The 27,347-nt window shown below is 45.1% G+C and overlaps 1 protein-coding gene and 1 pseudogene across 2 annotated transcripts in view; both read left to right on the top strand.

Annotated features, from left to right (window-relative positions):
- Positions 1-27,347, top strand: part of LOC308419637 (nucleophosmin-like) — a 506,796-nt pseudogene that overhangs the window by 32,328 nt on the left and 447,121 nt on the right. The gene's annotated exons all lie outside the window — the stretch shown is intronic.
- PRCC (proline rich mitotic checkpoint control factor) lies at positions 830-22,965 on the top strand. Its single transcript, XM_080915692.1, has 7 exons — positions 830-1,519; positions 9,585-9,632; positions 12,060-12,626; positions 15,390-15,485; positions 19,698-19,841; positions 21,705-21,770; positions 22,542-22,965. The coding sequence occupies exons 1-7, from the start codon at positions 1,058-1,060 to the stop codon at positions 22,626-22,628; spliced, it is 1,470 nt and encodes a 489-aa protein (XP_080771818.1). The 5' UTR covers positions 830-1,057; the 3' UTR covers positions 22,629-22,965.

Below are 27,347 nucleotides of genomic sequence, written 5' to 3'. Positions count from 1 at the left end.
AGTCCCACACTCCATTGGAGGTAGGTTTCATGGGAGGTGTGTACTAGTCCTAGATGTGTAGTGGTGTATTTAGTGGTTAAGAGCATTGATTAAGGAGATCAATTTTTTTTTTTTTCCTTTCTCCGAGGTAGGGTTTCTCTGTGTAACCTTGGTTGTCCTTGGACCTCACTTCTAGATGAGGCTGCCCTGGCACTCACAGAGCGCTGCCTCCTTCTGACTTCCTAGAGCTGGGATTAAAGACATGTGCCAACCACTCTGCTCTCAGATGCCGCAGGCCTCGTTTTCTTTCAGGTTTTACTATTTTAATTTCATACACGTCCCTGGAGTTTTGTTTTTTCTTGGGGTGCTTTGTTCTAACTTCCAGGTCGACTTGGAAGCGTCACCATTTTATTTACAGGTAACTTTCCCTTTAAGCTATTTACTCGTCCACTTTCCCAGACATCATCACTTTCCCGACAACACTTGCAGTTTCTAAGGGTACCACAGCTCCCATAAACCTTAGGTGCTCTGAGGAACTTCAAGTACCGAAATGCTCTAAATACTTCCGTGCTACCGCACTGATCCATGGGGCTTTTAGTAACAGATTTGAAAGGACACAACAACAAACAAACAAACAAACTACAAATCCCAGAAATCCTTACGTCAGAGGAAGAGTCGCTCAGTGTTTCTGCGCACACTTTACTCCACTTTCAGACTGCAATTCCCGCCATACTTTGCACTGAGTTCCCTGAGGTAGAGAATAGGGTTGTCGCTAGAGTGTTCTCTGGGAATTGTAGTTCTTAAGTCTATGAGGCGACTAGTAGGCGGAGTGACTCGGCGGCCATTAGCTGTGTGTAGTTGCTTGGCGCTAGGAGCTTAAGTGTAGCGGCAATTCTTACTCGGTGGAAATCAACCCTGGTCATGGGTTCCTGCCGGGGATAGTTCTAGAGCACGGAGCAGGGGGCGCTTTTCGGTTCCCCGCCTTGCCCGCTGGTAGGGCCTACTGGGCTGCCGGGGCATCCCGGGTCTCAAGTAGGCCTAGTCTGCCAGCAAGGGCGTCCCAAAGGCGGGAGACGCCATGTCTCTGGTTGCTTATGCCAGCAGCGACGATAGTGAGCCGGATGAGCCAGAGCCAGAGCCGGAGGAAGAGGATGTGGCGGCTCCTATGCCCGGGCCCACTTTAGGAGGCCTGTTCGCTTCTCTTCCCGCACCCAAAGGTCCAGCCTTGCTGCCCCCGCCCCCCCAGATGCTGGCCCCAGCCTTTCCCCCGCCGCTATTGTTGCCCCCGCCCACCGGAGACCCCAGACTGCAGCCGCCTCCACCTTTGCCCTTTGGCCTGGGCGGCTTCCCGCCACCTGCTGGAGTGAGCCCTGCTGAAGCTGCGGGAGTTGGCGAGGGGCTAGGGCTGCCATCGCCTCAAGGCCCCGGTCTCAGTCTGCCCCCTGCAGTGGGCGGTGTCGGACCCTCCTTGGGGCTTCCCAAGCCAAAGAAGAGAACAGAGCCGGTTAGGATAGCGGCGCCGGAGCTGCATAAGGGCGATGTGAGTATCGGGGGACACCTCAAGTTCCATTGGGTTTGAGTTTGGGGTAGGAGGGACTTGTAGCCGTAATGGAGCTCAACAAACCCATCCGTTGACTCAGGGCCGCTAGAATCCTCTTAGAAGGCGGTTAAATTCAGCTGAACTTGTCTGCTTTGAGGAGTTAGGGTATTGTCCATGAGGCATTCTGGAATCTGGGGCTTGCTTGAAGAAGGATGCATGGTATCGTCGGCACTGACAAGCTAAGACATGTGCGTAGAGACAATTCTTTCTCTTTTAGCATCTCTGTTGGCCTCTCTTCCCATATTGAAGTCAGGTTAAAAGTGGCACCTCAAGTGACAGCTGGTGCTCCTGTTGAACATCCAGGACCAGCCTTATTTTTGCCCCATCTCTAAAATAAGTAGGCCTGTAGGAGGTAAAGGACATGAATGGTGTTAGAGAAGAAATGGAACATTTATTTATTTAGAGATGGTCCTAGTATTATAGCCCAAGCCTTCCTTGAATCACTGTGTAGCCCAATTTGGGCTTCAACGAGTGATCCTCTTGCCTCAGAGTCCTAGTGTTGGATTAAAAAGTATATTACACTATCTCTGGTATAAGAAATTGAGTATGACACCTTCCCTCTTTCCCTGACACACACACACTGGGAGTTGGGCCTGTAGCCTCACAGATACTAGGTAAACGTTCTTCCGCAGAGCTACAAAACCCAGTCCTGTTTCCATTGTTTGAGAAATGGTTTTTTACATTGCCTAGGCTGACTTGAATTTTAGATTGTTCAGTCTTTCCTATAGCTGGGATAACAGCCTTCACAACCGGGGCTTGGTAGCCCAGGCTGGCTTCAAATTTAGTAGCTGAGATTGGCCTTAAACTCCAGATCCTTCATCTATTTCCTGAGTGTTGGGATTACAGCTGAACACCACCATGCCTGCTTTATTCGGCTTACCTTCAAGTCTCGGGCTTTGTGCTTGTCAACCGAGCTGTATCCTCAGCCCTAACATACTATTTACAGATATGAGCTGGAGTCCAGTGCAAGACTTATGAGAGATAGACCACAGGATCTGTGTAAATCTCAGTTTCACCACCTACATGTTATCAGGACTTGATGAACATTAGGGTATAACTTCTAGAAGAGGCAGCTAAGATGATATTGTTTTCTTGTTTGTTTGTTTATTTGATGGTTTCTGTGTAGTCCTAGATGCCCTGCACCTTGCTCTGTAGACCAGGCTAGCCTTAAACTCATAGAGAACCTCTTGCCTCTTGGGTTCTGGGATTAAAGGCTTGTGCCACCATGCCTGATTTATGTTGTTTTCAGATGTTTAAGTAGGAGAAGAAAAGGCCTCTTCCATGAGGACTTCCATGGTAAAGGAGGCAGTGAGGGGCAGTTCTTTGCTTTCTGTCTTTTAGTGAATGAATTGGTCCATCCTGACCATCTTTATCTTTTGTTTTTTGATTCTCTGTTTTCCCCCCAGTAGCTGTCCTGGTCTTTTCATCATACTCTGTCAAGTCTGTCAGTCTCTCTCTCTCTCTCTCTCTCTCTCTCTCTCTCTCTAAGATTTATTTATTTTATAATAAGTACACTCACTGTAGCTGTCTTCAGACACACCAGAAGAAGGCATTGGATTCCATTACATATGGTTGTGAGCCACCATGTGGTTGCTGGGAATTGAACTCAGGACCTCTGGGAAGAGCAGTCCATGCTCTTAACTGACCAATGAGCCATGTCTCCAGTTCTTGATGACTCTGCCTGCTTGGTTACAGTGCCCTTTCCTGTCACTCATCCTTCCCTGCTTTTATTGTTTTTATTTTTTTTGGAGACAGGGTCTTACTGTGGTTCCCTAGCTGGACTGGAACTTGCTGCATAGACCAGGCTTGACCTCATACTTATGGAGATCCTCCTGCCTCTGCTTGTGAGTGCTGGATCAAAGATGTGAGCCACCATGCCTGGCCTTGCTTTGTTTTTCTTTGTAGTTTAACCACCTTATTATGTTACTTTATATATTTAGCTTTTTTCCCTTCTCTGGTATAGAAAGTCCACAAAGACAGAAGTTACTTAGGACCCTACATTTTTTTGTTTGTTTGTTATTGTTTTGATTTTTGTTTTTTTTTCTTTTTACTTTTGAAATTATAATCATGATATAATTACATCATTTTCCTTTTGTATCCCCTTTTGCTGTCTTTTAAATTCATGTCCATTTTTATTTATTGTTGTTAACATGCATGCATGTGTGTGTATATATATATATATATATATATATATATATATATATATATATATGCGTGTGTGTGTGTGTGTGTGTGTGTGTGTATGTTTGAGTGTATGTATATATTTATTTCTAAACATATAACCTGCTTAGACTGTATGCTGTTCTATATGTTCTGTATGTTTTCAGGGATGGTCATTCAGTATTGAACAGCCAAGTGTCTGTTCTTCCCTGGGGAGGACTTTCTCCCACTCTAAGCATTCCTTAGTTGCCTGTCACCTGTTGTTCTTCATGTAGGGTTGAGGCTGCTGTTCTTGTTCAGCTCATGTTTAGGCAGTCATGTTGGTGAAATGTGGGTGTGACTTCTGATGTTACTAGGAGACACAGTGTCATATAGCAAACTGCCAGGTCACCTGGCTGCCCCCTCTTCTCTAATGTTACCTCAGCTTTGACTGTAGGAGTATCTGTCCGTTGGGACTGGGCTTCTCAACTCTGCATTCTGATTGGTTGCTGTGGATTTCGATGGTGGCCTCCATCTGTTGAGAAGAGAAAATATCCTTGATGATGGGGAGCACTCTAAATTTTTTTCTGAATGAATAAACTCAACTGGATTCTTTCTGGAAGGAGATCCTAGAGTCTCCAGTCGGCTTCAAAACTTTCTTTCATATCACCTGTCCTTTATTCTTGCCTGAGTTTGTCATTTCTTGGTCTTAGATTTTACAAAAGCCTTCTGTTTCCCCATTGAAACTAAGTTTGATCTTGATTTAACTTTAGCCAAAGAAAGCCCATCCATGACTGGAGCAGGAACTTAATCTGCCTGCTGCTGCTTTCCTCTTCTCTTGCTCCCCCTAGACTTAATTGTTTCATTATATTTGCTATATTTGGGGAATGCTTTTCTCCACAGTGACAGCTGTGGAGAGGCTCATCTCTTGCACAAAGGTAGCATTAGAACAACTTGCTAGGATACATTTATAATCCCACTTTTGAAAGGCGGAGGCAGGAAGAATGCCTTGAGTTTGGCATCCCCTGAATTTACATAGCTAAATGGGCTACATAGCAAAACCTTGTCTCAAATATCCAAAAAAGATTGTGGTGGAAGTGGTTGTAGTTGTGACAGTGGCAGAAAACAGAAGGCTTCTTCTTTTTTTTTTTTTTTACTGAGGTTCTGAAATGTAAAGGAATTTGTTGTTTGTTTCCCAATTGTATTCAAATTGGTAGTTTTGTTCTTTGAACATGACTCTTAGGGAAAGGTAGCCTAAGAATATTGAGGAATAATGTAGTTTTCAGGTGTGTTTGACTTGATCTCTCTCTCTCTCTTTTTTTTTTTTTTTTGAGTTTTCTATACAGGGCTTCTTAATCCAGCAGATTTCTTTTGAGTTTGAGGCCAGCCTGGTCTACAGAGTGAGTTCAAGTACAGCCAGGACTACACAGAGAAACCCTGTCTTGAAAAACAAAACAACAAAACAAGACAAGGTTTCTTAGTCTCAGAGATGACCTGCCTCTGCCTCCTGAGTGCTGGAATTAAAGCTGGAGCCACTAATGCTCAGCTATCTGTATTTTATGTGGATGGGTGCTTTGCCTGAGTGTGTCTGTACACCTCAAGTATGTATTGTCCATGGAGGCCAGAAGAGGGCATTTAATCTCCAGAACTGGACATAGAGCTGCTTGTTAGTTCATGTAGGTACTGGATATTGAACTTAGGTTCTCTGGAAGAGCAGCCAGTGCCTTAATTGCCGAGCCATCTTTTCAACCGTTACCTGGTCCTTAAAGAACTATGTCCCTCTTGTTTTAATTGCTCTGGTTCTGAATATGTTATGCAAATAGAGGGCCCTCTGCATATCTGCTGAATGTTTTAGGATTTCTATTGCTGTGCAGAGACACCATGACCACAGCAACTCTTATAAAGAAAAACATTTAACTGGGATTGGCTTATAGTCCATTATTGTCATAACAAGAAACATGATGACATGTAGGCAGACTTGGTGCTAGAGGGGTAGCTGAAAGTTCTACTTCTGGATCCATTTGAGTAGGAAGAGGCTGAGACATACTAGGCTAGGCTTAGCTTCTGGGAGCTCAAATCCCACCTCCAATGACATTTCTCCAACAAAGATGTTACCTACTCTAGAAAGGCAAGATCTAATATTGCTACTCCCTATGAACCTATGGGGGCAGTTTCTTTCAGACCACCACACCTTGATAAGCTCACTGCCTTAATGTTTTTTTTTGTTGTTGTTTTGGTTTGTTTTTAGAATTTTAGCGCTTCTTAGCTTTGTTTCAGAGGAAAAAGTCATCTACAGCTAGCATCTTGGCTTTTTTGTTTTGTTTGTTTTTTAAGTTACCTTTTATTCATCATCTTTGTAAACTGTAGTATAACCCTTGCTTTGACATCGGTCAGGTTACCTCAGCTATCTTCTTCATGGGGAGAGGCATCCAAAATCAACCTCAGACATCTATATCTTTTCCCTTGATGATCATCATTTCCTCCCCCTCCCCATCCTGTGTGTGTGCGCGCGCGTGTGTGTGTGAGTGTGTGTGTGTGTGTGTGCGTGCAAGAGCGCTTGAGCGTTTGAGACAGGGTTTTACTATGTGTATGGCCCAGTTCCCGGTTATTCTTGAATTCAGGATTCTTTGCCTCAGCTTCTCTAGTGCTGGGATTATAGGTGCCACAAGCCCAGCTTTCCTCGGCTTCTTTCTGACTTAATTGAGAATGATCCATGGAGTAGGTGATTATCTGTTTTTTTCTTTCCCCTTTATTGCTCTTTTGTTTGTTTTGTTTTTAAAGAGACCTTAGCATCAGAAGTTCTTGGCCATGGCTCCTTTTTTTTTTTTTTAAGATTTATTTATTTAATGTATGAGTATCTGCATGTACACCTGCATGCCAGAAGAGGGCATCAGATCTCATTACAGATGATTGTGAGCCACCATATGGTTGTTGGGAATTGAACTCAGGACCTCTGGAAGAGCAGTCAGTGTTCTTAACCACTGAGCCATCTCTCCAGCCCCTGTTCTTGTTCTTACTGAAACTTTATGGTTGATTTTTTTTTTTTTTTTTTTTTTTGAGGCCAATGGGATGAAGATACTGAAAAAGACAGACTTAGGATAGCAAGTCTTATATTCTGACACAAATAGGAGTTTTAGGGTTGTTTCCTGGTGGAGTGTGGCGGCACACACCTTTAATTCTCAGCACTCAGGATGTAAGCAGGCAGAGCTCTGTAGTACCTGACCAGACTGGTCTTCATATTTCAAACAACAAACTCGGGTTGGGCCCTGCTAATGTTTGTGGGCACCTTCAGAAAGGTGTTGGTACAGCACTGAGCTCTTTTCTCTCTCCTTTAAAATAAGGTCTAGCCTGGGCTGTCAGCAGCTCTTCTATGTAGTGAAGGGTGACTTTGATTTCTGATCCTCCTCTTTTCACCTCCTATGTGCTAGGCTCCTAACTCCAGTTTACCTAGAAGGAAATGGGTTTAGAGAACACTGACAAGTCTCTTCAAGCCATAGTTTCCAAGTGGAGGCAGACGTTAGGTTTGAACCTGTGAGTGCTTGGTTCTGTTTACTGAAAAGATAAGGAGAAGAGCCTTGGGCAGGCACAAATCAGAAAGGAAGACAAACAAGAAGCAAAATAGAGAAAACAAAATCCTAACCAAAGGGCAGATAAGAGACTAAAGAGTTAAAGAAGTTGATGAATCCAGCTAATGAGATAATAGTATAATTCATTTGGAGTCTGGAGAGGTGGAGTGTCTGTTCTTAACCTTGATTTCCTACTTGGCTCCTGGCCCTGATAGCCAGTGATTGCTTTTTGGAGAGAGTCTCCGAACCAGAGCCTGAGAAGATAAGAGGAAGGCTGCCATGGGGAATGAGACACTGATAGGTGCGTAGATCCCGCTGGACTTGGCCTAATGGAACATGTCTGCTTCCGCTCTTGCTCAGCAGTCTCTGGGTGTGTATATTGTCACTCTTGGCAGCTAGAGGACAGTGGTAGACACTGAGGTTTAGGGTTTTGTGAGGCTAAGAAGTATAACAATATCATCCTCACCCCAATTTACTCAGTCCAGGTTGAGAGACACAACAGTGCTGTGTGACATTATTCCTGGGGAGTTGTGAACAAATGTCTCCTTATCCCAAAATCAAACAGACCAAAATATACTACCAAAGTCCACCTTGGTAAATCACGGAGTTTATTGGGGTTGTGAGTATTCACAGCTGGGGCTGGAGAGCTGGCTCAGCCGCTAAGAGCGCTGACTTCTTTCAGAGGACCCAGGTTCAATTCCCAGTACTCACGTGGCAGCTCACAACTGTCTAACTTCAGATCCAGGGGTCTGACACCCTCGAACAGACATAATACAGGGAAAATTACAGTGCACATATAATTAAAAAAATACATCATTAAAAAAGTATTCACAACTCAGAATTCACAACCAAAGGACCATTGGCGACTGCCCACAGAAGCTCTGCAGGACTTGCAGGCTGCTCTGTAGGTTAGAATAGTTTTGCAGCTATTTGTTCTGTCTGTACTGCTTATAGAGCCTCGGGAAGGGAGCCTGATACATTTTAGGGACTTCCTGAAACTTGAGTTTTATTTTCTGAATATTTTCCTTTTTTTCCTCCCTCCCTCCCTCCCTCTCTTCCCTCCCTCCCTCCCTCTAAATCTAGGTTGTAGATACTAAACACAGGTCCTCATGCTTGTGTGGTAAGCACTTTACCTACAAAGTTACCTCAGACCTGAATTACAGTATTTTTATTTATTTATTAGGTACACAGCGCTCTGCCTGTGTGTGTATATGTGCAGGCCAGAAGAAGGCACCAGATCTCATTGTAGATGGCTATGAGCCATCTTGTGGTTGTTGGGAATTGAACTCAGAGAACTTTTGGGAATTCACTATTTTGTTGAAGAAGGGTCTCTTGTTTTGCTGTTGTGCAGTGTACTTCATCTGGGAACTTCTGACCAATTCTTTTGTCTCCTTTCTTGCTGTAGGAATACTGGGGTTACAGGTGTTCACTATTGTATCTGGCTTTTCATGTGGTTCCAGGGGATACATTTAGATTGTCAGGCTTGCATGTCAAGTGCTTTTACCTGCTGAGCCACCTTCATGGTCTCAAATACTTATTTAGAACAACTTTTAAACATTTTTTCTTTTTAATTATGTATACATGTGAGTGCGTGTGACTATATGTTCCTACCTAAAAAAAAAAAAAAAATTAAGCTCACAGAGGTCCACCTGCCTCTTGTGCTGCAATTGAAGGCAGCAACTGCATTTGGCAGAAAGCTCAGGCAGGTCTTTCAATGTGGCCCGTTCCTGTTGAGTCCAAAGGCTAGTATTAGTGACCTTCTTTTTCAGTCAGGGTCTACAAGCCATTATTTTCTTGACTTCCTCAGCCAGGAAGGATGGTGTCTGGCACACAATAGATCAGACTTGAAGAGAGAATGGATTTCTCCCATGGTTTTGACCTTTAATGCCTCATAGAGAAGCAGTTAACACACCACTTAATCCCACTGACGCTCCCCAGCTGTGTGGTCATGCAGTCTGTGTAAGTGGTTTAAAAGTGAAGCTGAGACTGGGTGAGAAGTGGGTCACATTCCATCATCTATGGATGCAGTTATAAGACTAGGTATAGTGTTGCTTTGCACCGAGGATCAAGTGGAGGAGATAGTCTCATTTCAACAGCAGAGACTGAGGCGATCAAGACATTCATCCTTGGTAGCTGCTGCAGTAACTAACAGCACTAACCTGACTAGGGCCAGTGTGGCTGCAGCTGTGCAGAGGTGCATAATGGCCTCTTTGTTGTTCAGTCTTTTGTAAATATTTGTTGGGTGTGTTCTTCTACTGTTCTAAAACAATTATGCTTTACTCTGGTTCCTTTTTTCTTAGTCAGATTCTGAGGAAGATGAACCTGCAAAGAAGAAAGTTGTCCTGCAGGTAAGCTTGATTTTACCATAGCTCTTCCATCTCTTTCTGTATTGTTTCTAGAAAGATAGGATTTTAAAGTACCCAAAGGTTTTCAATTGAGGGCTAGCACGTTTGCAGATATTTGAGGACTGTTTTGGTTTGACTTTGGTTTCCAGTTTAGCTGCTTTAAGTCTGCACCCCTCTTTTCTCATTCTTTGCTGGCATTAGCACAGTGGGGTTAACTACTCTAGAAGGACAGCTACTGGTACTGTACTGGTACAGGAACTGCCACTTAGTTCAGTCCATTACATTTAAGGTAGAAGGATTGTTTAGTGGGGTCTAAGTACCTTGGTGAGATGATGATGGGAACATCTGTAAAATTGCCTGCTTTTCCTGTTGTGTCTCTAATCTGGAAACAGATACTCAGACTGCACTTACTTTGTTAGGTACCATTCACTTTAAATGCCTTGCCAGTGTCTAGCCAATTTCTTCTTCACTGGAGGACCTAAATCCTAGGTTATGGCTATAGTTTACATTAGGAAACAGAGGAATTTGCTTAAATTCAGACAGCTAGTGTGGGTGGAGCTGGGATTCCACCTGGGCCAGGCATTCTGACTCCGAAGTCCAGGTCTGGTCCTGGGGAGTCCAAGTAACTGTTGTACTTGGCTGCTTCTTTGCAATCAAGAACGTCTCAACTGAGTGAGCTCTCTGATTGGCTGGTTATCGTTGTCTTGATACCTTTACTCTGGCTCTCTTGAGTGTCTTTGAGTTGCCTGTATACTTGATGTTTTATACTCTCTGATTTTTTTTTTAAGGTTTTATTTATTTTATTTATATGAGTACACTGTGGCTGTCTTCAGACACTCAGAAGAGGGCATCAGATCCCATTACAGATGATTGTGGGCCACGATGTGGTTCCTGGGAATTGAACTCAGGACCTCTGGAAGAGCAGTCACTGCTCTTAACCTCTGAGCCATCTCACCAGCCAACACTTTCTGATTTCTTGTTGCTCTTATATCTTGGGGAAAAGTGCCTTCCTTATATAGTGCTTGTCTTGGAATTCACATATGTAGTGTTGAAGCTGTCCCTTTTCTTCACTTGTTACGGTGTCACTTCTAGTTTTGGTAGGTCTTTGGACAGGGTCATGTGGAAGTCAGAAAGACCATTGGTGAAGGTGGTAGTGTGTGTTGATGATGAAACCTGAAGGAGAAGGCACAGAAGTCAGTGTGACCAGATCAGTGAGCCAGTGGTTCTCTTGTCCGGTGGCTGCCTGGAGTAGGTGACTTACCTGAAAGGCACTCCACAAATGCAGAGCTATCTTTTAGATGGTTAAAAAGCTGAGCACAGCGAGATGCCCTGTGAAAGGAGAGTGGAACCTGGCCCTGCAGAGGGCTGTGACTGTGACCCAGACAGCTAAGAAGTTGAACACTTCTAAAGTGGCCTAAGCAGTGCTCCTGACTTCCCACCCCCAGCACCTCACTCTGGTCTTGTAAACTTAGAGAACAGTTAGAAGTGCCCTCCTCCAAATGGACACCTCTTCTCTGCCTGGCCTGCGTGCCTCAGAAGTCCTGTTTCACTCATTGTGGGAGTTTCTTGGCTGAGAAGATACTCTGGTGCTCTAGGACAGTGATACAGTAATCTTATTCCACTGTCCCTTTCCTATTGTCCTCTCTGCACTTAGGACAGACCAGCCCTTTAGCATACAGAAAGCAGAATCTGGGCAATTCATATGAGCAAGAGGAGCATTGGAGGGGCAGGGCCAATTAGTAATCAAACTGATAAGCTAATGCTTGACTGTGGCATTAGCCAGTCACAGAGGGCTTTCCTTGGGTAGGCTGGCAGAAAGAGCTTTTAGCAACAGGTACAGGTATCTCTTAAGCAGAATCTTGTGCTTGACTAATTACCACTTCAAAGGAGATGAGGACTTGGTTGTTTTTAAAGATTTTATTTTTTGTATGAGTGTGTTTATACATATATATGTATACATATGTACATATATGTGTGTATATGTATATATGCATCACATGTGCCTGTTGTGCCGAGGTCAGAAAAGGGTATTGGATTCCCCTGGAACTATAGTTACTGGAGGTTGCCTGGAAGATGAATAAGTGTTCTTAATCACTGAATAATTTCTCTGGACTCAAGACTTAGGTTTTTAAGAAGGGCTAATGTGAGATTGAGGCACACACACTTACTGAAGACAGGTAGCATTTGTGTCAGATAATCTTGGAACTAGGCTGGGCAGAGCCAGGATGAGATGGCTTCTCATTGTAGGAAGAACATCTACAGTAGGTCCTGGAGCAGGAGGGCCTGAGTGCATGGATGTAGCAGAGCATCAAGGGCTGTGAGGGCCTCAGGGAAGCACAGAACTATGATCTTGTGTGTCATTATTGCTAGTGCATAATGTGAAGTCTCACTTGTCTTTCTTCCCTCTCATTCCAAACCTGGGCTCACTAGGGATCCGGCGAGGGGACTGGTTTGTCTGCCTTGCTTCCCCAACCTAAAAACCTGACTGTGAAAGAGACTAACAGGTTGCTCCTGCCCCATGCCTTCTCCCGGAAACCCTCAGATGTCTCCTCAGATGCTAAGCCCTCTAGACTGGCTTCTAAGACCAAGCCTGCCTCACTTGCTCCTGTTTTGGGTACCACAACCACCACTCCATCACCCTCTGCCATCAAGGCTGCTGCCAAGAGTGCTGCCCTGCAGGTGACAAAGCAGATTACACAGGAGGATGACGACAGTGATGAAGAGGTTGCTCCTGAGAACTTTTTCTCCCTCCCTGACAAGGCTGAGCCACCTGGAGTTGAGCCATACCCTTACCCTGTCCCCACTGTCCCTGAAGAGCTGCCTCCAGGCACAGAACCAGAACCAGCTTTCCAGGACGATGCAGCCAATGCCCCCCTTGAGTTTAAGATGGCAGCAGGGTCAAGTGGGGCTCCCTGGATGCCGAAGCCTGGGGATGACTACAGCTACAATCAGTTTTCCACATATGGCGATGCCAATGCCGCTGGTGCTTATTATCAGGTAGGTAAAGACATAGAGGGCAGGCCCTAGAGTCTTGGTACGTGGTGCTGAAGGAGAGTTTGAACCAGTGATATGGCCTGTGGGTCACTTTGCTTGATTTTCTTTTATCTTCTAGGTCTCAAAACACAGTACTTTTATTCTGAATGGATCTAAATTGTCCAAGTATTACAGGGCGAATCATGTCATTAACCCTTTCATTCTGCATGTTAGCTTTCTGTCACTGTGATAGAAGTCTAGAAATAATCTGTTGGAGAGTAGTGGTTTATTTTGGCTCAGGATCTCAGGCTTTACATGGTTGCTTTGCTTTTGGGCCTGTGACCATACATTTGCTACATTACTAATGGGCAGTGTATCATGGCACTGTGCAGCAGAAGAAGCTACTCAGTTTATGCAGGAATCTAAGAGAAAAGAAGGGTATAGAATCCTATGGTATTAAAAAAAAAAAAAAAAAAAAAGAATCCTATGGGATTATACCACCAATGACCTTTTTTCCTTCCAGTAAATTCCATCTCTTTAACGGTCCCACCACCTCTCAATAGTTCCAGTGACTTGTGTCCAAAGTCTTTGCACATGGGTCAGCAAGAGACACTTACCTAAATATAGAATATTGAAAATATTCATAATATATGAATAAACTTATTGTGGGGTGGTGGTGGGAGACTTATGGAGAATGTAGAAGAATGGTCTCTAATCCCTAGAACGTGGATATTGAGGAGTGGGGAAGTTTGGTGTAAGCTGGGTAGCAGGCAGTGTCACTTAAGGGAATACACAAAGTCAAAGCAACTGTCTTTTAACCTTAACTTGAGTAGTGACTTATATCTTAACCCATTGGTAGAAGCTCAACTTCACAATCTGGGAAGAGAAAGGTGGTGTTCAGAGATTATGGGTCCTTGTTGGATTATCCCACTGCTGATAGGGGGAAAAAAAAATTCAAAGTGGGGAAGGAGAACTAACCCAAAATTTGAAAACAGTGTTTTTCTAAATCTTTTTTTTTTTTCTTCTGATGCGTATGGGGGTTTTGCCTGCATATTTGTCTGTGTACCATATGCATACCTAGTGCCCTCAGAGTCCAGAAGAGGGTGTTGGATCTCAAGAAACTGGAGTTACAGAAGGTTTAAAGGCACTGTGTGGGTACTGGGAATTTTGCTTAGGTCTTCTGAAAGCAGCCAGTGTTCTGTACTGCTGAGCCACCACTCCTTATAATAAGATATTACAAAGTCTTAAGATTTTCCTAAATCTTAAACTGTGTATGTTGCCTATGGGGCTATTAGGACAGGGGAAGATGATAATGTCTAACACTGTGATTCTTATGTGTAAATGCCATTGAGCATTGGGGCAACAGTTGCAAATAGAAGCACTTTAAGTACTCTGGGGCATCTAAAAGGTGTATGTATGTTTCTGTGACTACTACTATGATACAATCTAGACTCTAATTGCCTTAATAATTGGTATATTTTTTCCTTCCTGTTTTCCTCATTGCCTTCTCCCCTTCTTTCCTATTCCCTCAAATTTGAGCTCTGTTTTCTGACCTCAGCCTTTCTGGTGCTGTGATTATAGACACACGCCACTATACCCGGCTTTGCTTAGGGTTTTTATGTTCTGCTTTTTTGTGTGATGAATATGAAGCATGTTTTTCACTTAGCCTATAAGATGCATGTTCTTAGTGGCCTTTCAGGCAAAGGGACAGTGAGACAGCTTGAACATACTGACACACTCACTGCAGCTGAGGCAGGAGTTAGGGCTATGTAATTCTAGGACCCTGCCTCAAAAACAGTGGCAGCAAGGAGGAAACAGTTGGCTAGGTACAGGGGCCAGGTTTCCCTCTTGTCTTCTTCTAGAATCTGCATTTATGTTTGAGGGGAGCCATTACATTCATGAAGTACACAGCTCTTGACAAACATAGTTCATTCCCAATTTTGTAGCTTCTTTCTTCCTTCCTTCCTTCCTTTCTTTCTTTTTCTTTCTTTCTTTCTTTCTTTCTTTCTTTCTTTCTTTCTTTCTTTCTTTCTTTCTTTCTTTTTCTTTCTTTCTTTCTTTCTTTCTTTCTTTCTTTCTTTCTTTCTTTCTTCATTTATTTTTGAGACAACATTTCACTATGTAGTTCTAGCTGTCCTGGGTAGTCTTGAACTCATAGAGAGTCACCTGCCTCTACCTTCCGAGTCCTGGGATTAAAGGTGTATGCTACCACACAACAAATAGCTCATGGTGCATGTTTATAGCCAGGCTGCCTCTGATTCCCGAGTACAGGCTCCAGGGAAAGAGCCTACCTTTTCTGACTGCAGGATCATAGCATGTGGCCAGGCAGCCTTCTGAAACTGTACAGTAGGCATGGGGAGGAAGAAGAGGGCAGAGGGGGAGAGAAGAGGGGGAGAGGATAACCTGATCAGTGAGGTAATATGGCTCCTGATCTAATAGCACTGCCTTTTCTTCTCTGCTCACGGCAGAGGTTGTTGAACGGGTCAGGTCTGGCTAAGGGCACTTAGCCAAAGAGGTGAGGTGGGAGTTATATTGGGAAGCAGCTAAGGGAGCAGGGCACAGCAGGAGAGAATGTACATTCTTTGCCACCTTCTCTAAAACAACACCTCTACCTGGGTGGTACTGAGGAGGGAGCTGCAGGGACTGTTGTTAAGACAAAGGGTAGGCCCTTGGATCTGTGCTGGTTCGTCTGAGGGGTTTTGGTGTAGGCATCTGCCTTTTCCATGCACTGTGCTTTGTTTTGTCTTCATTATGCCCTCAGTTATATATTTTCTGTTCTGGCTATAGGATTATTACAGTGGTGGCTACTATCCTGCACCGGACCCGGCTCTGGTTCCTTCCCAGGAAATTGCCCCTGATGCCTCCTTCATTGATGATGAAGCAGTGAGTTAACAAATGTATTACTTACTTCTCTGTTGCTATGAGACAATACCATGACCAAAAACAACCTATAGAAAGCATATTTGGGTTTACAGTTCCAAAGGGATCAGAGACCATTACTGTGGGAAGGCATGGGGTCAAGCGGCTTGCACAGCAGTAGGCATAGGTGGGAAGTTGGGAGCTCACATCGCCATTCACACACAAGAAGCAGAGAACAGAGAAAGTGGGACGAGGCTGTCAACTCTCACAGCTCACCACCAGTGTTCCAGCAAGACTGGACCATCTCCCCAAACAGTACTTCCAGCTAGGGACGGTGTTCAAATACCTGAGCCTATGGGAGACAAACCACCACAAAGCCAGAATTACTTTCTATTATCTGTGCTAGGGATCAGACACAAGGCTTTGTGTTTGTTAGTCAAGTGTAGACTACAGAGCTGTATCCTAAGTTCACAAGTGGCCTTTTTGTTTTAAAATTTAAGATTTATTTTATTTCTAGTTATGTGTATCTTTATGTGTCTGTGTATATGCACATAAGTGCAGGCAGCTGCAGAGACCAGAGGGTCAGGTCCCTTGGAGCTGGGGTCTGCGCAGTTGTGAGCTGCTGCAGTACTGGAAACTAAATTCGGGTCCTCTGTGAGAGCAGTGCTCGTTCTCAACAGAGACACTCTAGCACCACCAGTGACCATTTTTGACACCAGGTTTCAAATCTGAAGCTAAAGGAAACATTTTCTTTAGGTTTTGCTTTGCTTTTGTTTTGTTTGTTTGTTTGAGACAGGGTGTCACCTTGTGGCCAGACTGGTTTTGAACTTGCAAATTCTGTTTTGTCTTCTGACTGCAGTGATTATAGGGAGTTTGTTTGCTTGTTTTGAGACAGGGTTTCTCTGCGTAGCCTTAGCTGTCCGGGAACTCACTGTGTAGACTCACTGTGTAGACCAGGTTGACCTCAAACTCAGTGATCCACCTGCTTCTGTGTCCTGAGTGCTGGGACTAAAGGTGTGTGTGCACCACCACACACACACCTGATGGAAGATTATTTGTTTATTTATTTATTTATTTATTTATTTATTTAATGTATGTGGATCCACTGTACACTGTCACTGTCTTCAGACACACCAGAAGAGGCATTGGATCCCTTTACAGATTGTTGTGAGCCACCATGTGGTTTCTGGGAATTGATCTTAGGACCTCTGGAAATGCAGTAAGTGTTCTTAACCACTGAGCCATCTTTCCAGCCCTGGAAGTTTATTATTAATTAAAAAATTTTATCATATTTTAATTTTTGCTGTACATATAGACATGTAAACACATTGTCTTAGCTTTTAAAATACCTTGGACAAAACCAAAGCACTTGGGAAGGAGAGGGTTCATCTCATCTTTCCAATTATAGGCTCTACGGTCCAGGGAAGGCAAGTGCTCAAAGCAGGAGCCTGAAGACTAGAGCGGACACACAGGCAGCAGAAGAGCACTGTCTCATGGCTTGTGTAGTCTGCCTTCTTGTAGCACCTAGGCCCACCAGCCCCAGGTGGCACTGAGCTGGGCCCTCTCACATCAGTCATCAATCAAAAAGTGTACCACAGACTTGCCCACAGACTCATCTAGTAGGGGTATCTTCTCTACTGAGGTTTCTTCCCAAATGACTCTAGCTTGTGTTAAGTTGACATAAAACTAATTAACAAAATCCCAACAACAATAGCTTCTTTAATGGTACTTAAGTTTTCTTTATGAAAGGAAGTTTAGGGCAGGCCAGGGCTGGTATCACAGCTCCACAAAATGGTTTCTGCCAAGTTGTGCTGCTGTCTCTAGGCTGTTGTCTTTCATGCCAGCAGCTGGAATGCTTGCCACCACATCTACATGGGAGCTACAGCAGGATGGAGAAAGACAGGAGGGACACGTCCTTTCTCTTTTGAGGCCTTGCCTAGGTTACTTGCCTTTGTGACGAGGCAAGAGTCTGTTCTCATAGCCAGATCTGTTTTCTGTGAGGCTCATAAAATAGTTTTTTAGTTGAGTGATAATCTGGCTGAATTACTGGTGCATTTACACTAAAAGGGAGAATGCTTTATGAGAAACACCTAGCAATTGTGATCAGTATTCCTGGATTTAACTTATTTGACAGGCAAATTGTGGCCTTCAACACAAGTTCAAGATACAACAAACTGTCTCGTCTGCAGGAAAATGATTCTCTGTTCACTTTCTGCAGAAAGGTCTGCCTTTGATAATCTTTGTTCTGGTTGGTAGCTTGTGCATCTACTCTCTTGAGTATTCCTTTTGAGGCAAGTACAGCTAAACATTCAGTAGCCATGGTTAGTTTCTTGTACCAGTGGCCAAGACCAGGTCATCCGTCTCACTGAAGCTGACCAGTGTTTCAGGTGATCTGGGTTTTTTCCCTTCTTTCTCTCTTTTTTTGGTTCATTTCCTCTCCTTCCCTATCCTCCCGCTGGGGCTTCTGGTCTTAAAGTTGTGGCATTTCTGCCTTGCCCTCCTCAGTGTTGGTATTCCATGTATGTACTTACCAAGCCCAGATGATTGCTGCCCTGTCCTGTCCGGTTTTTCCTGTCTTTCCTTTCCTTTGCTAATCCTTAACTTTTCCCTTCCTCAAGGACAAAGGAACAGGAGTATTATAGAGAATTCTTTGGCCTTTTGAGGCTCCCATACTATTCATCCCACATTCTCTTTCTACTTGGAATCTGATGATGGCTGATACCAATCCAATGAGAAAGAAAAGGTGGAAAGAGAACTGTTGGGTTGTCTGTTTTTGATTGTCTTTGAGGGTGACCTTGAACTCCCTGTGTAGCCAAGAATCACCTTGATTCTCCCATTTCTCCTTCCAGAATGCTGAAATTACATGTTAGGGCTAGTTTATACAGGGCTGGGGAGATGAACCAGGGCTTAGTACACACTTAATGCAAGTACTCTAGTGAATCACATCCCCATTCCTGAAAGAATTTTTAGGGGAGAAATCTTACAGTCCCCCTCCCCTCCTTATTTTTTGAGACAGGGTTTTGCTGTGAGTCTTCAGGCTTCATTCAGGGTTTAGGATGTGGGTACAAGGCTCCTGTTGCCAAGCCTTATGATTTGAGTTTTACTCACATTATGAAAAAAGGGAAACAATCTTCACAAGCTGTTCTCTGATTTCTACATGTGTGCCTTTATCTGAGTGTGTGTTGTCTTAGTCTCTGACACACAAAATGCAGTAAGAAAATGTGACACCAAGCAACAACGAAATAAAACAGAACAAACAGACTTCTGAACTTAGACTTCTGTCTCTGCCTCCCATGTAGCTGGGATTTCAGCTGTTTGCCGTCAGACTCAGTTTACCCTCAATTCCTTAAGAAAAAAAAAGAGGCCACACACCCCTATCTTTGATTTTATTTATTTTTACTTTATGTGTTTGGGTGTTTTGCCTGAATGTCTGTGTACCATGTGCATGCAATTGTATATGGAGACCAGAAGAGGGCTTTGGTTACCTGGTGCTGGAGTTAGATAGTTCTAAGCCATCATTCAGGTGCTGGGAACTGACCCTGCGCCAGTGGTCTTTAACTGCTGAGCCATCTCTCCAGCTCCTTACTCTTAATAAGTTTGTTTTGTTTTTGAAACAGTTTCTTTGTGTATATCCCTGGCTGTCCTGGAGCTTTGTAGACCAGGCTGGCCTCAGACTCCCAGAGATCCATCTGCCTCTCTGGGTTAAAGGTGCACACCAACATCCCCTGGCCTATCCTCATTTCTCAATTTGAAAATTGTAATCCGGGGTTGGGGATTTAGCTCAGTGGTAGAGCACTTGCCTAGCAAGCGCGAGGCCCTGGGTTCGATCCTCAGCTCTGGGGAAAAAAAAAAAAAAAAGAAAATTATAATCCTAGAACTTGGGAGACTGAGGCAGGAGGATTTGGAGTTTGAGGCCATCATGGCTGTGTCCAAAACCAGAAATGAAGAATGATGTAATAGACCTTTCAGGCAGGCACAGTTGGTTATCTGGTTTACACTCTACAAATACTCTTGGCCACCCTGGCTCTGCCTCCAAGAGACCTCTTACCTGGTACCATGGAAGCTGGTAGATGTAGGGGTAAAAGGAACTATTTCAGAGAGAAACCAAGGGCACGGTTGGGATACAGAGCCCCCGCACTGCTTTAGACTAGAGGCGGGTTCTTAGCAGTGTCTCCTGCTCTCTTCACCCACTTCCCACACGCCTGCACTTCTGTTTCTATATCTTTTCTTTTTCAGTTTAAGCGGCTGCAGGGCAAGAGGAACCGAGGGAGAGAGGAAATCAACTTTGTGGAGATCAAAGGTGATGACCAACTCAGCGGGGCGCAGCAGTGGATGACCAAGTCACTGACAGAAGAGAAAACCATGAAGTCCTTCAGCAAAGTAAGTGTGAAAGACCATTTGGGTGGCCGACTTGGAAGAAGGCGTTCTTGATCTGCACCTCATCTGACCTATTGTTATCTAAATATACCTGTGTATATTTAGCAAATGGGAATGAAATAGACACAAGCTTCATGAGAAAAACTCTTGCCTTTTAGAACTTTGCAGAATTTTAACAGCTGTCCAGCTGCTGGTGCAGTCTGGTTGGTGAGAATGAATGATTGGATCGGCTTGCCAACTGCTGGGAAGATCTCTGGTGTCTGTGTCTCCTCCCACAGCTGCTCTCTCTAATCACAGCAGTCTCCATGCTGCTAATCTGGGAGCTGGCTCAGCCTGTCTTTGGGGAGTGGGCACAGCAGATCTTCAGAGTTCTAGGCCCTGGGTCCCAGGCATGCTGCTCTTCTTTTGCTACTATTTCAGAGTTTGCTGTAGCTGTCTCTGGTTGTTCTTGTTTCCCACACCAGGGGCCTTCTCTGTGCTCATTCTCTTCAGTGGTTATGCTAACCAGCTCTTCACTCAGCAGCTGAGCCGTTGGATACTTACGCGCTTGTCATGGGTGGGGTAGCTGGATATGAGTTGAGGGCCAGCAATACCAGGGTTGAGGGTTTTATGTCATCCCACCACTACCAATTGGGTTTTTCTTTGTTCTATGGTCACAGATGGTCTTCCAGGGCCCCATCATTTATTTTAACTGAATGTTGGCGGTCATACAGGAAAGAGCAAAGGATTGTGGTTAGAGCAGCATAGATCTATCACTGTTTACTGGAAAAACCACTTAGGAGAAAGGGTTTTGCTAGCTTGAGCTTGAGGCATCGTCTCAGGCAGCTGCTGGTGTGTGCTCACTGTGGGAGGCATCACCTTCAAACGTAATGTTACAGTTGTAATGCGTTGAGTAGCTACGTTAGAATCCGCTGTTTTCCTAGCTCCAGGTGTTGTCCCATTTCATTTTGTTGAGCTTGCTTTTTAAGAGAAGAAAGGATAGAGTCTCCTCTCTCCCCAAGAAGTTGACAGCAGAGTTGGGAAGAGATTTAGGGACACTTGAGTGTAAATGATTACAGTGCAAATTGATTACATAAGTGCTGAGGAGACTCTGGGGAGGAGTTTTGAGAGTTGGGTGGGGCTGGCGAGAAAGCTTCTAGCCCGAGACAGCTCTGGCAGAGGACAGAAAAACCACACAGTGAAAGCTCAGACCAGTATAGATCTTGACAGTAAATCGTTTGCATCAAAGTGTGGTTTGGAGTTGAATGTAGTTACTGGTGGAGGTTGGAAGATGGATCGAGGAAGAATGAGCTTGTGAACGTTGTCCCAGGGAAGTGGTTGACATGTCTCAGGACAAGGCAGTACAGTTTCAGCCAAAGGTGATGGATGAGAGGGGTTTGGTAAGTGGTAGGTAGGAGCTAGACCAGGCATCTGGCCAGGCTGGAGAGCAGGGCACAGAAATGAAGAAGGTTTAAGTGGCAGATGAATAGGAAGTCTAGAAGGAGGTCAGCAGATCACATGCCCATGGCATAAAAGCTGTCTTAGACTTACTCCAAACCGGTGTCCGTAGCCAGAGCCTGTAGCTTAGGCTAGAGGGAGAGTGGGGTTATCAAAGAGACAAAGTAATTCCTGTCCTGACCTCAAAGAATAGCCAGTCTGTTGGGGATTAACGGGCTGCTTTTAGCAGGTATTCTAACTTTAGATTTGTTTTCATAATGGCGTTAATAAAATGTTAACTCTATAAGTACACAGACACAAAAACAGCTTCAATTCACTTGTTCTGTCTAATGTCTCAGTTTGTCACCTTTACACTGCCCAGGCATATGAGAAATTGATGTTCTCATCTGTGAATTAAGGACTGCTTTTTGTTTTTGTTTTTTCTTGTAGAAGAAAGGTGAGCAGCCAACTGGCCAGCAGCGGAGGAAACACCAGATCACATATCTGATTCATCAGGTGAGGATGCTCAGGGCTCACAGAATTCCATTAAACATGGGGGTGGGAGTGGAGTGAATAAGGCCTGGTGCCTTTTTGGTAGGCATACGCTTGTTCTCCATGTGGCCACCAGGGGGAGGCTGTGTTCTTAATATCATTCCTCTGCCTCTGGTACACTGGAGTCTGGTTCAGGTGCTCAGTGAAACCATGTTATGTAAGAAGGAAGTTCACTATAGGATTCTTTTGGGCTTTTGAGGCAGGGTTTTAAGGATTCTAGGCTATAGCCTTGGATGACTTTGAACCTCTGATTCCCTTGGGTCTGCCCATTGTGCTGAGATTTAGGCGTGTGCCTCTCTGGTTCCTAAGGTGCTGGGGATAGAACTGAATGCTTCCTTGCAAGAACTCTACCAGCTGAGCTTCATCTTCTCTTTTAAAGTTGATGAATACATTTTATTTATTGTTTGTGTCTGTATTTACTTAGATGTATGCCATAATGTGAGTATGAGAGGTCAGGACCAGTTTCACTGGTGGTTGTTTCTGTTCATCATGCAGGTCTTAGGGTTGAACTCAGCAATCAGGCTTGGTGGCTGGCACCTGTTCTCACTGAGCCGTCTTGCTAGCCCCCCAAAAGGCTTTTCCAATAGCAACTTTATCCATTTTATTTTTTTAAAAAAATGCTGGGTCTGGGATGTACTGTGGTGCAGTCAGTGTGAGCTTAGCTTGTCCAAAGGCTGTGTGTGATTCTGAGTCAGTCTGCCTGCTGTGACTCTTCCAAACCTTCTTGTGTTCCAGGCTAAAGAGCGAGAACTGGAGTTGAAGAACACTTGGTCAGAGAACAAGCTCAGTCGCCGGCAGACCCAAGCCAAGTACGGATTCTAGGGCCTAGGATCTCCTGTTGACACAGTTGGCCCAACCCCAGCTTCACCTCCAGGACCCCAGCTGCTCCAAGTCCAGGACCTCTACCCTGGGGACTCAGCCCTCACCTCTGGGAGAAGGAACATATTTGATAGATTTTTCTTAACAAGTTAGAAAATCCAGCTTCTTTCTGTGCTGGAGCTGGGAAGACTCAAGCGCTGCCCCAAGGATCTACCGCCTTGGTTGGGAGTGCCGCTCCTTGTCGGGTGTGATGAGATGGTGAACTCTCCCACCATCTTTTTTTTTTTTTCTTTTTTTTTTTAAACAGGATGTCTGTTGAAATAAAACATTGAGTGTGACAGATGCTGCCTACGTTGTGTCTGGATCTCAGAGTTGAGCTTGTGCAAAGCACCCCTGCCAAACACCTGAGTGGCTTCTCAGTGCTTTGCTTTCTCCACCTTATCCACTGAGCACCCCAGGAGCTGGTGGTGTCTTACCTGGGACAGGATGAATATCAGGCATGTGATCCCAAATGTGGAGAATATTGCTGGTCCCAGGTGTCAATGTGGGTGTGGTGCGGTATGCCTGAGATCTCAGCATTCAGGGTGCTGACGTCAAAGGATTGTGAGTTCAAGGCCAGCCTAAGCTACAGTACCTTTAAAGTACAAAGAAAAAGAAACAATAGATATAAAGTGACATTCAGCAGGTTGTGGTAAAACACCCTGTTCCCAGAGTGAATCAGATTTACACTGAGGTCAAGGGTATGGACTGGTTTGAAGTGTTCACCACTATACTAAAATATAGACAGGTTAATTTGCAAGCTAGACATAGAAGTTGGAGGCTAGAGAGATCTCCATGGAGACTTCAAAATCTGTATTCTGAGGAAGGGCTGGGGAAGGGAATATGGACAGGAGCTGTGCACACCAGGAGCCATATGCAGTGCAGTATCTTCCTTTCAGATCAGGCAGGGCTCAGTAGGGATGATCACAAAGTGTACAGCACGCCTGAGTCAGCTGCCAGAGACCGGGGAGAGCCCTACCTGCTCTGCAGACTCCAGAGCCTGTCGGGGCCACTGCAGATGGGAAATGCCAGGTGGGGTTTAGTGTTCAGCGTTCCTCGAGAGGCAAGCCTATGGCCAGAGGAACGGTTGGAAGAGGTGGTGGTGGAACTGGGGTCCAGTAGACGGAGACATCTCAGTTTCTGGTTTTGTGTATGGAGGTAAGTTGAGGCGTCTGTTTCTCATTAAGTACGCTGTAGGGTTTCATCACTTACAGGAAAACTACCAGCTTATCTGAAATCTGACCTACTTCGGGTTGGAGCCAGACAGGGCTCTGAGTCCCACAGGGACTGTAGTTGAGTTGTTGGGATGTGTGCATCCAGTCACTCTCAGCAGGGAGCATCAGCTCCAGCTACTCCTTTGTCCACTGAGGTTCAGGGCTGGGGCTGAGGCCCGCCTCCCAGTGGGGGTCTTAGATGAGCGTGAGGTCAGCAGGGCCAGGAAGTCGTACAGATCCCTTTGTGCCAGGTACTCTCTGGGCCTGGCACATTCTAGGTGCTTCTTCCATCTGTTGTCACACCCTGCATTCAGCAGCTTCTCTTCAGAGTCTGCACTGTGATGAAGGAGGTGCCCTACACTGCTGGGATGCAGGAGATAGGCCTTATACCTCCAGTTCTCAAGCGGTCTGCATCTACCTTTATTTTTTAAAAAAAATGTGTTTTGAGATGGTTACTACAGCAGTCGGGTTGGTCTGGAGTTCACAAGATAGCTGAGGCTGACCAAACCTTAATTGTATATGCTAAGAGCTGGGATTATAGGCGTGCACCACTATGCCCCTACTCTAGAAAAAAGTTTTAAAAATTTGTCAGACTGGAGAGATGGCTCAGAGGTTAAAAGGCTACCCTTTCAGAAGACCTGGGTTTAGTTCCTACCACTCACAGACATACACACCAGCAAAATATCCATACACATAAAATTAAAGTATGAAAGATGTATGCATATGTGTTGTGCCTCCATGTATTCATGTGTGTATGTGCACCAAATGTGCGCCAGGTCCCCACTGAAGTCAGAATAGGGCATCAAGATCCCCAGGACTGGAGCTAAGGATGGCTGTAGGCTACCATGTGTGGGTGCTAGGAACCAAACCCCACGTCCTCTTCAAGGGCAAGTGCTCTTACCTGCTAAGCCACCCCACCAGCTCCCAACCACATTTTTTAAAAGTCACTCTTTAGTCTTACCAAAGATGACATTTTATTTGGTGGTTGGAATTTCCTAGTCACCAAGAGAAATGCTGGCATGTGTGATAATTCATACCTATTATTTCTGAACCTTCAAGGTAGAGGCAGGAGGATTACCAGAAGTTTAAGGCCTACAAGTGTGAGATTTAGTCTCAAAATTCAAAAGGGAGGCCAGGTATGGTGGGACACTAATCTCAACACTCTTTGGAAGGCAGGGACATGTGGATCACTGGTTTCCAGGCCACCTAGGGCTATGTAGTGAGACCCTTTCTGAAAGGTATGAGTCAAGAAAAGGAGAAAATAGGCCTCCTCACAGATGATGGATCAGAGAGGAACAGTAGGAATGACAAGTACCTAAAACTGGCCTAACAGCAACACTCAAGAGAGAGAAGGTGGGAAGGCCTTAAGGACACATGTATCCTATCCTTAGTCCTTGAAGACAGAGGCAGGAGGTTTATGGGTTCAAGGCCAGCCTGGGTTTCAGAGTGAGACCCTGCCTCAAAACAAACCATCAATATCCTTAAAGATACAGGTGTACTGTCACATTGGCCAGGACAAGAGTGGAGGAGACTGAGGTGTTTGAATATCTGACTCAGATGCAGAAGGACAGAGAACTTGCTCTGCAGCTCCCTGCTGTTGGCTGACATGGCCTGTCCCTGGAAAGGGTTGGATTTTGGTTTTAGCTTGCATTTGGGGAAGGACTATATAGAGGTCACCAAGGGTGACCAGTCCTTTTGAGTGCATCTGTGCAAGGGTCGCTGCTTTCCAGTCTCTTGTCCTTGTGACAAGTGGCATTTCTGAAACTTTCTACTATCTTCACTGAAGGAGCAGGGAAATGGCAGTCATGAGCATCAGTCACGGGTGAAAGGGTCTGAGGACAGCTGGATCTGCAGTGGGAACTGTGCCAGAGTGTCCAGAGTGCCTGAACGGGCAGGAGGGATGCTATCTTAGTTTCTTTTCCTGTCGATGGAATAAAATATTCTGACAAAAGCATCAGATGAGAGAAAGGTTTTTTTTTTTTTTTGTTTTTTTTTTTTTGTAGCATGTCATGGCAGGGACGTCAAGGCAACAGGAGTGTCTTAGGGTTTTACTGCAGACACCGTGACCAAGGCAACTCTTATAAGGACAACATTTCAGTGGGACTGGCTCACAGGTTCAGAGGGTCAGTCAGTTATCATCAAGTCAGGAGCATGGCAGCATCCAGGCAGGCATGGTGCAGACAGAACTGAGAGTTCTACATCTTCATCTGAAGGCTGCTAACAGAATACTGACTTCCAGGCAGCTAGGACTTAAAGCTCACAGCCAGTGACACACCTACTCCAAGAAGGCCACACCTAATAGTGCCACTCCCTGGGCCTAACCTGTACAAACCATAACCAGGAGCTTGAAGCAGCTGATTTCCAGGGAACAGCAATGAATGAACGGTGCTTAGCTTCCTTTCTCCATGTATATAGTTCAGGATCCCCTGCTTCAAAAAGTGGTTCCATCCATAATTAAGGAGCATATTCCCACTCACAGGCCTCAGAAGCTAGCCTTAGTCTAGAGACTGCCGCCACAGCACAGGTGTGCTAGGAGGCTAACCTCCTGTGTGATTTTAGATTCTGCCTAGTTGACAACATCAACCATCACAGACAGAATGGCCAGAAAAGGCTGAGTCGGTCCCAGCTTCTCGTGAGGAGGCTGGCAGTGAAGTCAAGGAGCCGGCTCACTTTCCCTCTTCTGATGACTCAACTTCTCACTGCGAGGCCTAACTGCCACTTGAAGTCTGTAGTGAAGCCAGCAGGGCGGGGCGGGGCAGGGCAGGGAGGATCATGACCTTGAACTTTATTTCTGTATGCTCTGGGGACTGAGCCCAGGGCCTTATGTAGGCGAGTGCTCTCCTTCTGAGTTATACCTACCCCAACTCCTTCAACTTCAGGGCTGGGCTACCTTTGCAAGCTTTGGCAGGTCAAGGACCTTAATCCCTTTGCGGATCTCTTAGTATCAAGACTTGGCTAGGACGACAAGGTCAAGGCTCTGTCTTACTGTCTAAGCTTTCTGTCACCTCCCCTTCTGACCCCACACTCTCTTTAAGTGTCACAACGGACCTCCAAAGCCCCTGCTGGTCCCAGTTGTCATACTAGTCAAAGCTGCATCATGCAGAACACATCTCTGCAGGGGAGGCCCCAGTTCCACTTTGACTTTGGGACCTGAAGTCTGCACTGTTCAACAGTAGAATGCCCTAAGTAAGTGGGTGCCCACGGTACTCTGCCTACAAGTCTAGGGAAAGTCTTTGCTTTCTGACTTCCTGCTTCCATCTTCTACTGCATCGTTCGCTCTTTTTGCCTTGCCCAGAGCCTACCCTGAAGTGATTAGCCAAGTTTCCCATGACACCTTTCTTGTGTTTTCAACCTCTCTCTCTCCCGGGGAGAGGGGTTGTCACATGCTCCTCACCCCCATCTTTCACATGCTTACGAGGGCTCTAGATCTCCAGCAGACATGGAATTGTTGATGCAGGACCGATGGCTC

This window comes from Micromys minutus, assembly GCF_963924665.1.
Source record: "Micromys minutus genome assembly, chromosome: 4".
NCBI lineage: Eukaryota > Metazoa > Chordata > Mammalia > Rodentia > Muridae > Micromys > Micromys minutus.
Note: the sequence above shows the minus strand (reverse complement) of the source record. Positions and strands in the feature narration are given on the sequence as shown.